Consider the following 13,335-nt stretch of genomic DNA (forward strand, 5'->3'; position numbering starts at 1 on the left):
AGGGCTGTGGTTGTGGCTCAGCGGTAGAGCACTCGCCTGGCATGTACAAGGCCCTGGGTTCTATCCTCAGCACCACATAAAAATAAAATATAGATATTGTGTCCAACTACAACTAAAAGAAATATACTTAAATAAAATAAACAAATAAAGGCATGCTGTACATCTATAGCTACAAAAAAAAAATATTTCCATTCCTTTTTCTCCTTTGACTCACTCCTCAGAGGTTTGTGTTCTTTGGGGTAGAACAAAATTAATTAAAGGAATAAAAGATCTAAATGATGGAGAAAACTATTGACTTGAGATACTGGATTTTTTGTGTACTTGTCTACTGTATCCATAATGTTCATGAAGAATAATATCAAAGACTGGAGAAAGAGAACTTTTTAGTTTTTGCTTTAAGCAAATGTATGTTTTTTTAAAAAAATTTTTATATTTTTAAATTTTTAAAAATTAGTTATACATGAAAGTAGAATGTGTTTTGGCACATCATACATACATGGAGTATAACTTCTCATTCATGTGGTTTTACATGATGTAGAGTTACACAGGTCATGTAATCATGTATGCACATAGGGTAATAATGTCCAGTTCATTGTACTATCATTTCTCCCCCATGCCCCCTCCCCTGCCTTCACTCCCCTCTGTCTAGTCCAAAATATCTCCATCCCACCCCCATCTTATTGTGACTTAGCATCCACATATCAGAAAACATTTAGCCTTTGGTTCTTTGGGATTGGCTTATTTCTAAGCAAATGTATATTTAACATTGATATCTACTTCTAATTTATTTAATTTTCTGATTTTGTGAAAGTCAGAATAAGGAATAATAACAAATGATTGAAAGTTGAAGTTCAAGGAGGGATGTTACATGCATAATCTGATAAATAGGTTATTAATCAAGAAGGCAAATTTCTCAGTATACTTGGAGCAAGTTTTTTATTTTGTTTTGGTACTGGGGATTGAACCCAGGGGCACTTAACCACTGAGCCACATCACTAGCCATTTTTTGAATTTTATTTAGAGACAGGGTCTCAATGAGTTGCTTTAGGGCCTTGCTAAGTTGCTGAGGATGGCTTTGAAATTGCCCTCCTCCTGCCTTAGCACTGTCCCGAGCTACTGGGATTACAGGTATGTACCACCATGCCTGGCTTGGAGCAAGTTCTGTTCCCTCCTAGGATCTTTCAACATTGGTCTTTGTGTGCTTCATATATGTGGAAATATGAAGAGGGTGCTTGGAGACCAGCAGTTTTCTTAAAGGGACTGTTTGACTATTTTTGCAGCATTCCCCATCACTACTATAGCCTTTGTTACATGAGCTTTCGGTCTCTCCCTGTGGATTGCTGACATTTGGATGATAGAATACCAGTGTGTGCTTCATAAGCAGTTCTAGGGTCTTGGAGTTCCATTTCACCCAGATTTTCCCTCTGACAGTTAATATCCAGATACTTTTTACTTTGATTTTTAGTAGATAACCAACCTCTGGGATATTTGAATCTGTGTAGTCCCTATGGAAAATCCTAGACCAGGGAGAAGAGAACTGGCTTTCTAAAGGAGAGAAACACTATAAGGTCACAATAATGAAGGGAGAATGATAGTATCTTTGATATACAATTTTGAGGTATCTCGGAAATGATAACATGTTTATGGTAAAAAAGTCAACAATAAAATAAAATTATTTCAAATTTTATTACCCAGAGATAACTAATTTCAGCATTTGCTGGACATCCTTTTTTTTCTTTTTTCTTATACTGGGGATTGAACCCAGGAGTGCTTAGCCACTGAGCCACATCCCTGGTCCTTTTTATTTTGAGGCAAGGTCTTGCTAAGTTGCTGAGACTGGCTTTGAACTTACAGTCATCTTGCCTCAGCCTCCCAAGTCTCTGGAATTACAGCTGTGTGTCACTGTACTCAGTTGGTGGACATCCTTAAACTGTGTGGTATCTTAGCCAGATGTAATGCTACACATCTGCAATCCCAGTTACTCAAGAGACTTAGGCAGGAGGATCACAAATTCAAAGCCAGCTTTAGCAACTTAGAGTAAACCATGTGGATCTTTAGACTCTGCTTTGAGACAGGATTCAGGATTTCACCTGGGCTTGTGACAGGGTCCATCATCAAGGTAGCAAGGTAGGACAAACTTGTTTTCTAAAAGGGACTTCCTCCAGAGGGATGAAGAGTGTACATTTCCTAGCCCCGCAGACCAGAATTCATCAGTTGTGGGGGCTGGGGTCCTGGCTCAGGAGTAGAGCGCTTGCCTAGCACGTGCGATAGCCTTGGGTTCAATCTTCAGCACTATATAAAAATAAGTAAATAAAATAAAGATATTAAAAAATTATATTTTTTTAAAAAAATAATTAATCAGTTGCTGCCCCATCTTTGCACATCAGAAGTATGAAAAAAAGCACCCCCCCCCTCGGCCCTTTTCACTAACACATAGCACTCAACTGACCCCGAGCAAGTGAAAGTGTTGAGCTGTTTTTGTGAGGAAGCATCCTTTGTTCTGTGCTTCTCTTTGTTTTTTTTTTAAGAATATTTTCTTTTTGAGAGAGAGAACTTTTAATATTTATTTTTTAGTTTTCGGCGGACACAACAGCTTTGTTTGTATGTGGTGCTGAGGATAGAACCCGGGCCGCATGCATGCCAGGCCAGCGCGCTACCGCTTGAACCACATCCCCAGCCCTGTGTTTCTATTTGATGCTCCATTGTCTTAATCTAGGAAGGAGTTATTTCATCCACAGCCATGTCAGGGAAATAAGCAGAGGATATTAGAGTAAATATTAGATATTAGTATTCTGTCTTGGTTTTTATTTCTTGCCCTTTCTTAGAATACTTCTTAAATAGCTTACCTCCAGTAATCCGTATGGTGAACTTCCCTTCAGACATAAGGATAGACTATTGGGAGAAGCTGGCTATGTTTTGTTTTGTTTTGTTTTTCATGGGGGGTACTAGGGATTTAACTAAGATGCCCTTTACCACTAAATATATGCCCGGCACTTTTTTATTTTTTATTTTGAGATAGGGTCTCACTAAGTTGCTTAGGGCCTTGCTAAATTGCTGAGGCTGGCCTCAAACTTGAGATTTTCGTATCTCAGTCTCCCAAATCGCTGGGATTATAGGTGTGAGCCACTATGTATGCCTGGTGCTGATTGTGATTTGGCGTTAGAAACTCAGGGTTGAGAAAAGGGCATTGTGACCCTTCACAGGAAGAGATTTGGGAGATTTTTATGGGATTTGGGAAATCGATATTGTCAATTCCCCAGGTTGTCCAGGTCTTCCCATGGCTCCTCCAACAATAAAGGAGATTAACAGAAAGAAATGGAACACTTGGGGTTTAGTACATGTTTAGGCTATTGCTTCTTCCCAGAGCTATTATGCAGGAGCGAGGCTCTTGTCAGCTAAGGAAAGGGTTACCCAAGGAATTGGTTTATAAGTTGCTTCTGTTTGCCATATTTCTCTATATGTTGGGAGAAAACAACATGAGGCTTGTATGTGCTTAGAAATTAAATGACCTTCTTTTTCTGTTTGCTTTCTTTCTCTCTCTCTTTTTTTTTTTTTTTTTTGTACTGGGGACTGAACTCAGGGGTAGTCAGCCACTGAGTCACATCCCCAGCCTTATTTTGTATTTTATTTAGAGACAGGGTCTCACTGAGTTGCTCAGTGCCTCACCATTGCTGAGGCTGGCTTTGAACTTGTGATCCTCCTGCCTCAGCCTCCTGAGCCACTGATCCTGGCTCTCTTCTTACTCCTTCCTCTTTCAACCCAATTTTGCGAAGGATGACTAGTGGTATCTACTGGAGGTTCCTATTTTATTTTCATATAGTCCATCTTTGAAATGTGTCTGAGCTGCTTTCTTGAAACCTCAGCCACCTCTGACCAGGGGATATGTGGACTCATCATTTGGAGTTTATAAATGTGGACTCATCATTTGGAGTTTATAAAATTCTTTATAGACACTGTATATTTGGTTCACAGCAATGGGAGAAAAGCCAGCTAAACATTGTTGAATGGATTTAGTTTTTAGCTTCCTCTACATTTCCTGTTAGAGAAATTGCTTTTTTTCTTCCAAAGAGAAGAGAACCAAGTGGATAGATGATTGCATTGTGTGCCTCACTGGTGGTCACAATATCTTGTTCTGATAGGTGTATGGATAAGACCTGTGAGGCAGGTGATATGACAAGATGAGTTCATTCTATTTTTTAGTATCTTTTTTGATTACTTGGCCTGACAACATTTATAATTTTAAAACATTAAAAGGAATGAATAAAAAATAGCTAATTTTTGGATAATAAGTATTTATTTGACCCTTGAACCAGGTAGGGCTCAAAGTTTTGTCCTTGTAAAACTCTAGAAAGTGAAACTTAAAGAGATTCTTCTAGTCTTTGAATTTTTTGAGACAAGATTTTTTTTTTTAGTTGTATATTGGTAGGCAGACTAATTTATTGACTAAGTAAATGTTTATGGAATGAAACATGCAGGACCTATAAAACATACAGTTTTAATTAGCTTGAAAGTTTTTTTAATAGCTATATTAAGCTGGTCTTAGTCGTGTTACCCTCCTGCCTCTTCTTTCAGAATATGATTTATTGGCCCGGGGATAAACAGATCAACAGAACAGCATTTTGATATACAATTGGAGATACCATGTCAAAGGAGAGACTACTTAATGATGATGCTAGAAAAATTGTGTATTATGGCTTGAATCTAGAAAGCCCCCCTAAAAGTTTGTATGTTGAAAACATGGTCCTCAATGTAGCGCAAGGTTCAGAGGCAATGATTGGATCATGAGGCCTCTGACCTCATTAGTAAATTAATCCATCTGATGGATTAATAATTTAAATGGACTTACTGTTGAGGTGATGAAAACTATAAGTAGGTGGGACGTGGCTGGAGAAAGTAGGTCACAAGATTGGGATGTGTGTGACTTGGGGGCTCTATCTGTTCTTGGTGCATAAGCATGTCTCTTTCTCTCTCTCTCTCTCCCTCTCTCTTCCTTTTCTCTCTGCTTCTCTCTCTCTTCCCCCTCCCTTCCTCCCTCTCTCTCTCTCTCTCTCTGTCTCTCCCTCTATTTTTTTTCTGCCATCTGCTGAACAGTTTTCCTCTGCCTCACCCTCTACCATGATCTTTCTTTCTTGAAGCCAGGCAACTATGGACTGAATCCTCTGAAATTGTGAACCAAAATAAATCTTTCCTCCTCTAAATTGTTTTTGTTGCGTATTTTAGTCACAGTGACAAAAGCTGACTAACAAAATAAGGGGAAAGTAAAAAGGATTCATATCTCCTATCTCATGCCATAACGTCATGCCATAACAAAATCAATTTCAGATGGATTAAAAAAGCTTAAATGGGGCTGGGGATGTGGCTCAAGCGGTAACGCGCTCACCTGGCATGTACGGGGCATTGGGTTAGATTCTCAGCACCACATAAAATAAAGATGTTTATCCACCAAAAACTAAAAAATAAATATTAAAAAATTCTAAAGCTTAAATGTCAGAAGCACTTGTTTAAATCTTCCAGAGAAGAAAATGTCTGTGAATACCTTTCTGACCTCTACATAGAGAAACATTGTGTAAACAAGATACAGAAATCATTACCCATAAAATAGATTGGCATATTTGATCTTCTTTTAAAGAAAAAAGATATCTTAAAGATAATAGCTAGGAGAAAATATGAATAACATCTAACCCACAAAGGGGTTAGCATCAAGAAAATATAAAGAACTGGGCATGGTGGCATACTCCTGTAATCCTGGCTCTAGAGGCTGAGGCATGAGGATCATGAGTTCAAAGGCAGCCTCAGCAATTTAGAAAGGCCCTAAGTAACTTAGTAAGACTCTGTAACAAAATTTTAAAAAGGGCTAGAGATGTGGTTCAGTGACTAAGCACCACTGGGTTCAATCCTCAGTTATACCCCCCCACAAAAAAATATCTAAAAGAATTATAAGGCATTAAGAAGGTTAGATGAGCAACACAGTAGAGAAATGATATAAAATATGAATAGGAATTGCACAAAAATGTACATTTCTTAATTTCATCAGCAGAGGAAGTATAAATCAAATGTACCATGCAATACCATTTTATTCTTCTTTCATTGGCAGAATTTCAAAAGTGTGAGGATTCCAAGTTTTAAAAGGATTTTGAATCAGTAGGTTGCATTAGAATGCTGGTAAAAATATAAATTGTTGCAATCACTTAGGAACATAGATATCTTACTTTAAAGTTGAACATTTGTATATACTATGTAACACAGTGTATAGGGAAAATGTTTTTCAGGAATAATGGGGAACCATGTTAAGTAATGATCCTGAGATAGGAAAGACTTTGACATGTTCAAAAAGATTAAAGAAGAATGAAGAAGTTAAAAAGAATGAAGTATACAACTTATGCAGGTTCCCATTAGAGGTATAGGTGAGTGACTATGAACTTGCAATCCTCCTGACTCAGCCTCCTGAGCTGCTGGAATTACAGATGTGCGGCTAGGAGCAGTCTTAAAGCCAGAAGAAAGCATAGGAATCATCAGGATCAGCCACAAACATTAGGCATTAGAAAGTCTAGGTTGCAGTTGTTCTTTTTGCTGACTGGAGAATTCATGGATTTATCAAATGTTTAAGGAGAATATACTATATGTAGGGCTGGGGTTATAGCTCAGTGGTAGTGCGCTTGCCTAGCACATGTGAGGTACTAGGTTCAATCCTCAGCACCACATAAAATGAATAAAATAAAGATATTTTAAAAAGAATATACTACATGTTAAATTTCTGTGTTAGATGCTTAATATCTGTGACACAATATCCTCACTACTCTCTAACATGAATGTTTTCAATTTTATCTCCATTTTATCACCAAGGAAAAGGAGTCAGGTTAAGTAACTTTCCTTAAATCTCACAACTAGAAACTGTCAGGTCTATCTCATCTGAGCCCCAACTTCTCATATATTCCTGTTTCAGGTGTATCCTCTTTCCTCTCTTTTCATTATCCTTTATAAAACTTCTTCCTTGATTTTTCGGAATTGTTTGCATGACTCCTCCTGTTTTGATTTCCAGGCTAACCTCTGCTTTGTGGACGTTGATAACCATTTTATTGAGCTACCAGAGGACTTGCCTCAGTTTCCCAACAAATTGGAGTTTGTCCAGGAAGTCTCTGAGATTCTCATGGCATTTGGCATTCCCCCTGAAGGAAACCTTCATTGCAGCGAGAGTGCCTCTAAGTTGAAAAGGCTCCGGGCCTCTGAGCTTGTCTCTGACAAGAGGAATGGGAACATTGCTAGTTCCCCTTTGCATTCCTATGAGCTCCTTAAGGAGAATGAAACTATTGCCCGGTTGCAAGCCTTGGTCAAGAGGACTGGGGTAAGCTTAGAAAAGGTAAGATGCTGAATTTAAGTCTTACAAATTTCATTTGTGCTTGAATGCTGTCCTTGTTGAGTAAGGTGTGGGATGATAAAGCACCCAGTTCAGCACAAGGCATATTTGTGTACAGTAAAAGACTGATTCAGCTCTAGAGTAAATGTGATCCTGGCAAATGCTACTTAAATCAGAATCTGGATAGCTTCTCCAACACATGTTAAGGAAAGCCTGCTGCAATTCTGTGTGAGAACTATAGCAGAGTGACTCCATTGGAGGGATGGTGGTGGTAATGATCAGAACTTTTTTCAAATTCATTGCCCTATGAGTTTCACAGCAACCTAAGGAACTTAGGTCAGGTGTTAATTGTTTTATAGCTGAAAAAAGCAAACTTTAGAAAGCCCAAGTGGTTTTGCCTGATTCAATGCCTAGCAAATAGATGAGCTGAGGCCAGAACTGGTCCTCTTGAATTCTAATCCTGTGCTCTTTCCAGGGATGCACTTAACTTTTGTTTTCTGACCTTGGTGAAACTAAGCTTTTTGTACTTGGTTACCTATCTTCTTTTTTTTTTTTTAGTTGTAGATGAACACAATACCTTTTGTTTATTTATTTATTTTTATGTGGTGCAGAGGATTGAACCCAGTGCTTCACGCCTGCTAGGCAAGCCTTCACCACTGACCTAAACCCCAGCCCTGTTACCTATCTTCTTCTTACCTCTCCCATTCTTATATTTGTGTAAAAGTTATATGTTTTCTTTTTAAAAATAATGGCCTGTTAAAAAGCAGAGAGATAATTAGGGAGATTAAAAAGGTTTTTTTTTTGTTTGTCCTCTAAAAGGGAAAATACTTAGGGGAAAAACATACAGAAAGTGACTTGGGGAAGAAATCCAAAGAGGTAGAGAACCAAAGTCTAATCTTGATACTTTGTATTACTGTTTATTATTATTACTGTTTTTTTCAATTACTTCCTACATTCCTTCCTTTCTGTTTGGCCCTTGAGATATTCAGCACCGTTTCCTATATGGCTGAATTTCTCTCTTATGATGGTATCTTCACTTTCATTGAATTGCTAGATACCTTCAAATGGAGCTTTTTAACTTTCCTCCTGATCAGAATCCCTTTCTTTTATTTTTTCTTCCCATTTCTCCTTATTTTTTTCTCACCTTCTTACTTTTGCTGCTAAGTAAATAACCACTGGAAAAAAAATAGAAGATTTGCATTTCTTTTGAATAAAATGAAGAATATCTGTACTCAGCTGTTGTTTCTTTTTTGTAGCTGGAAGTACGTGAAGACTCCAGCAACAATAAGGATATTAAAGTTCAGTGTGATGAAGAAGAACTCAGAATTTACCAGCTAAACATTCAGATCCGGGAAGTTTTTGCAAATCGTTTTACTCAGATGTTTGCAGATTATGAAGTGTTTGTTATTCAGCCCAGCCAGGATAAGGAGTCCTGGTTTACCAACCGGGAGCAGATGCAAAACTTTGATAAAGTGAGTGTAATATAGCTGGGGAAGAGGTGATTAGAATGAGAACTCAGTTACTTCTTGAAGTAACCTAAAATGAGATTTTCTTTTGCAATATTACTGGAACAAGTGATTTTTGGGAGGTTTGGTGGTGGTTTGTGAGCCAGGAGGATTGAACTCAGGGATGCTTAACCACTATCGCATCCTCAGCCCTTCAGCCCTTTTTAAAATGTATTTATTTATTTTATTTTGAGACGGGGTCTAAGTTGCCTATGGCCTCACTAAATTGCTGAGGCTGGCTTTGAACTTGCAATCCTCCTTCCTCAACATTTCACTGGGTGGAACAAGTTTTATTGTCTTCAGATGTTAGTAAACTAGAAGGTTGTGTTGCTTAAAAACAGATGTGCTAATTATTACTATCAGGTGATTTATACCCAGACAAAGGACTCTCTCTTCCTTCTCTTTCTTCCTCTCCTCTTCCCCACTTTTGTCCCCCTTCCTTTTCCTCCTTCCTTTCTGTGCAGTGCTACAGAAAAGGACTCTTGAGGCAAAGGTGTTCATTTAAATTGATTGGTTGCCTCAAAAAGTTACGTGAGTAAACTTGTAACAATATGAGTGTTTTTAAAAAAGAAGCCACAGGGACAGCCTGGCACAGTGATTCTTGCCTGAAATCCCAGCCACTCAGGAGGCTGAAGCAGGAGGATCACAGGTTTGAGGCAACTTAGCAAGCCCTGACTAAATAAATAAATAAGGGTGGGGATATAGCTCAGTTGTAAACACCCGTGGTTCAATCCCAGTACCATCCCACCCCCCCAAAAAAAGGAAGAGATTTTGCAGTTTGCTTTTCATAAAGACCTGGAAAGCTCTGGAAGAATTTGCCTACTGCATCCGTTGGACATGTTGCCTTTGCAGTTCAAGGCGGACATACTCTTTCCCTGTCAATAACTGTTTCTTTTTGATCCCACCAGGCATCTTTTTTGTCAGATCAGCCTGAGCCCTACCTGCCTTTCCTCTCAAGATTCCTGGAGACCCAGATGTTTGCATCTTTCATTGACAACAAAATCATGTGTCATGATGATGATGATAAAGACCCTATTCTCCGGGTATTTGATTCTCGGGTGGACAAGATCAGGCTGTTGAATGTTCGGACGCCTACTCTCCGAACATCCATGTACCAGAAGTGTACCACTGTGGACGAAGCAGGTAAGGCCTCCTGGGAGCTATACATTTTAGTCTCTTGGACTATGTCATCAACAGGTCTTGGTTCCTAAACAGCCCGCCTCTTCCTCTGTTTCTGCCTCTGCATATGTTTTTACCATTGCCTGCAATGTTTGTTTTCCTTGTTGTTTTTGCCTAGCAATCTTCTTGTCATCCTTTAACACTTTTGTCCATTGGGAATGGGTCCTGCTGTAAGAGATAGAGAACCTAATCAACAGTGGGTTAAGCAGGAGGTTATTTTTCTTAAATTAGCAAGAAGTTCAAAATTGGTGGTTGCTGGTGTGTGTTCAGCTGCTCAGAACTGAGATTCTATCATTTTATTCAGCTTTCCTTAGCATGTTGGCTTTTATGATTTATGCTGATAACCTCATGGTTATAAGAGGCTTTTTATATTCACATGCAAGCCAACAAGAGGGAAAAGTTGATAACAGCTGTGTTTTCCCCCTTTCATCAGAAAACAAAAGTTTTCCTGGAAATTCTTGATAAGCTCTCTTGAGTCATAGGCCAGAGTCATGTTTTTAACTGCCTTTAAGTGCAAGGAAGGCTGTAAAAGTGAACACTGAACTGAGAGTAATGTTACCCTGACAATACTGAAGTTCTATAATCAAGAAAGAAGGGGTGAATGAGTAAGAAGTTGATATTTGTCACAAAACTAGCCTACATCCTTCTCTCTGAAGCCTTCTGTGATGCCCTAGGATGTGTCGGTTGATTCTTCCTCTGTGCCCTTTGATGCTTTGTCCTTCCCTTTACTCTATAGTTTATTTTTTCTTTTCTTTCTTTCTTTTTTTTGTTTGTGCTATAATTATTAGGGAACAGCTTAAGTGTGGAGACCATATTTATTCATTTTCTTAACCTTAGTCCTCCAGCATTGTGCCTGGCACACATGGATATGAACAGTTGTGAACTACACAAATGATTGAATATGCCTTTCTGTTCACAGAGTCTGCATCTCGATCAACTTAGAGGATAGTCTCAGCTATCCTCTAAGGTTTACTTCCTTATGGGATGATCAGTTTCTTTACTGTATTTTTGTATATTTTTGTTGATTCATTTACCATATAACTACCACCATATATATGCTTAACATATGCTAATTGCTCAACAAATATTTGCCAAATGAATGGATACGCCAGGCTTTGAGTTTTTTTTTTTTTGTTGTTATTGTTGTTGTTTGTTTGTTTTGTTTTTAGGTTTTGAGGATACAAGTGATAACACTTTGAACAAAGTCTTGCTGCCTTCATCAACCTTACCTCTACCCTCTCTCCCTTCCCTCCCTTTCCCTTCTCTTTTCTTATAATACTGAGGATTGATCCCAGGATTGTTCTACCAATTAGCTACATTCCCAGTCCATTTTACTTTTTATTTTGAGACAGCATCTCACTAAGTTGCCAAGGTTGGCTTTGAACTTGTGATCTTCTTGCCTCACCTTCCTGAGTAGCTGGGATTATAGGCATGTACCACAATGCCTAGCTCAACCTTACATTTTTTAGCTTTCTGTCTTTACTGAATAGCTTCTCTCCCAGGTTTTTCATTTAAGATGACTCTTGGGTAAGGCTTAAGGGCACATTACCCATATAAGTAGACTAAACCCTGCCTAAGGCTTTGGTCCTGAGCAGCTTAATGAAGATTTTTTTAAAAACTGGATTTAGCATACCATTTCCTAAATCATAGTGCAAATCAGGCTCCAATCCCTTTCATTTTGTGGTACATTGAAAATGACAGTATTTTGAGTATGACACACTAGAGTAGAATGAGGCATCTGCTTATAGCTAGACACTGTAAGGACAGATGCTGTAGTCAGTTGAGGCCCTACTCATCTGCCATAGGGTTGAGGCAATCAGTTCTTATCCCCCTCGCCCCTTTTTTGAATTAAAAAGAATTTTTTTTTTGTAGTTTAGATGGACAGAATGCTTTTATTTTATTTGTTTATTTTTATGTGTTGCTGCAGATCGAACCCAGTGCCCCATGCATGCTGGGCAAGTTCTCTGCCACTGAGCTACAGCCCCATCCCTCTTATCCCTTTTGTAGTCCTTCTGTTATGCACTGAACACTGCAACATACTGATTTGAATCACTCTACTCTCAGTTGTGACCAGAGCATTTAGTATCATGGGTTTGTTAGAATGTGGGTTTTGGGGGCTGGGGGTATGGCAGAGCACTTGCCTAACATGTGTGAGGCACTGGGTTCAATTCTCAGCATCAAATATAAATAAATGAATAAAATAAAAGTCCATTAACATCTAAAAAAATAATAAAAAGAAAATGTGGATTTTGGAATATGGAATGCAGAGTTAACTAACCCTCATTTGTAAGGCTTATTTCAGAAAAATGGGTGTCCCAGAGATGCTTTAGGCAGTTATCTGCTTTGCTTCCAGAAATCCTGGGTCTATCCTTGTCATTGGTATAACTCTTAGGTATGAACCAGATATACACACTTGAAATATGCTTGAGCAGGCTTCTTGCCACTGGCCTCAGATCCTTAACCTTGACTAGTGGTACAGCTATCTTATCCCATCCCACATCTTAGCTTCTTGAACAAGTTTGATTGGAAAATGGTAATAACATAACTAAAGAAATCTTATTGGAGATCCTTTAAAATGTTTCATTTTATGATCCATTCAAAGTTTTGTTGAATAAGAGAAAAGGGAAAGGGGAAGTGAAGAAGGCCCAAATAGAAGATGACTGGACCTAGAACACATAGCAAGGCCAAAGTTGAGGTGGTGTTCTTACATGACTCTAGAAAATGCTGGGAGAGTTATTAGCTTTTTAAATTTTTACTCTTTGAAAGTTTTGAGATATAATTGGTACACAAAGTGCTGGCATATGCTTACACTTGCATCAAGAACTGGTGGACATACTTATTATCCTCAAAAGTTTCCTCAGGGGGCTGGAGATGTGGCTCAAGCAGTAGCGCGCTCGCCTGGCATGCGTGCGGCCGGGGTTCAATCCTCACAAACAAAGATGTTGTGTCCACCGAAAACTAAAAAATAAATATTAAAAAATCCCCCCCCCCCCTCTCTCTCTCCTTTCTCTCTCCTCTCCCCCCCCCTCTCTCTCCCAAAAAAAAGTTTCCTCAGGTCACTTTGTAATTTTTTATTTTTAAACAATGTTGTGACATAGTTGAATACAGTTAACGTAACTGTTAATATCTCTAATTCTGCTAATTCTGACAGTTGTGTCAGTTCTGTCTTGGTTTCATTCATGACTAGTTTTTTTTTTCTATTATTTGTTACATTATCTGGCTTCTTTGCTCACCTGGTGATGTTTTAGGCAGCTTTTTCAGTGCTATAAGCAAGAGACCAAACAAGAAAAATCAAAG

At 38.6% G+C, this 13,335-nt stretch overlaps 1 protein-coding gene across 3 annotated transcripts in view; it reads left to right on the plus strand.

Moving 5' to 3' along the window:
• The window catches only part of Dennd5a (DENN domain containing 5A), an 89,077-nt gene that overhangs the window by 48,515 nt on the left and 27,227 nt on the right, over positions 1–13,335 (plus strand). For all 3 annotated transcript variants that reach the window (XM_078046512.1, XM_078046513.1, XM_040284772.2), the window contains 3 exons: positions 7,040–7,357; positions 8,611–8,826; positions 9,768–10,002. In XM_078046512.1, coding sequence (XP_077902638.1) covers positions 7,040–7,357; positions 8,611–8,826; positions 9,768–10,002 — 769 coding nt within the window. The remainder of the gene's footprint in view (positions 1–7,039; positions 7,358–8,610; positions 8,827–9,767; positions 10,003–13,335) is intronic.

Source organism: Ictidomys tridecemlineatus, chromosome 4, assembly GCF_052094955.1.
Source record: "Ictidomys tridecemlineatus isolate mIctTri1 chromosome 4, mIctTri1.hap1, whole genome shotgun sequence".
NCBI lineage: Eukaryota > Metazoa > Chordata > Mammalia > Rodentia > Sciuridae > Ictidomys > Ictidomys tridecemlineatus.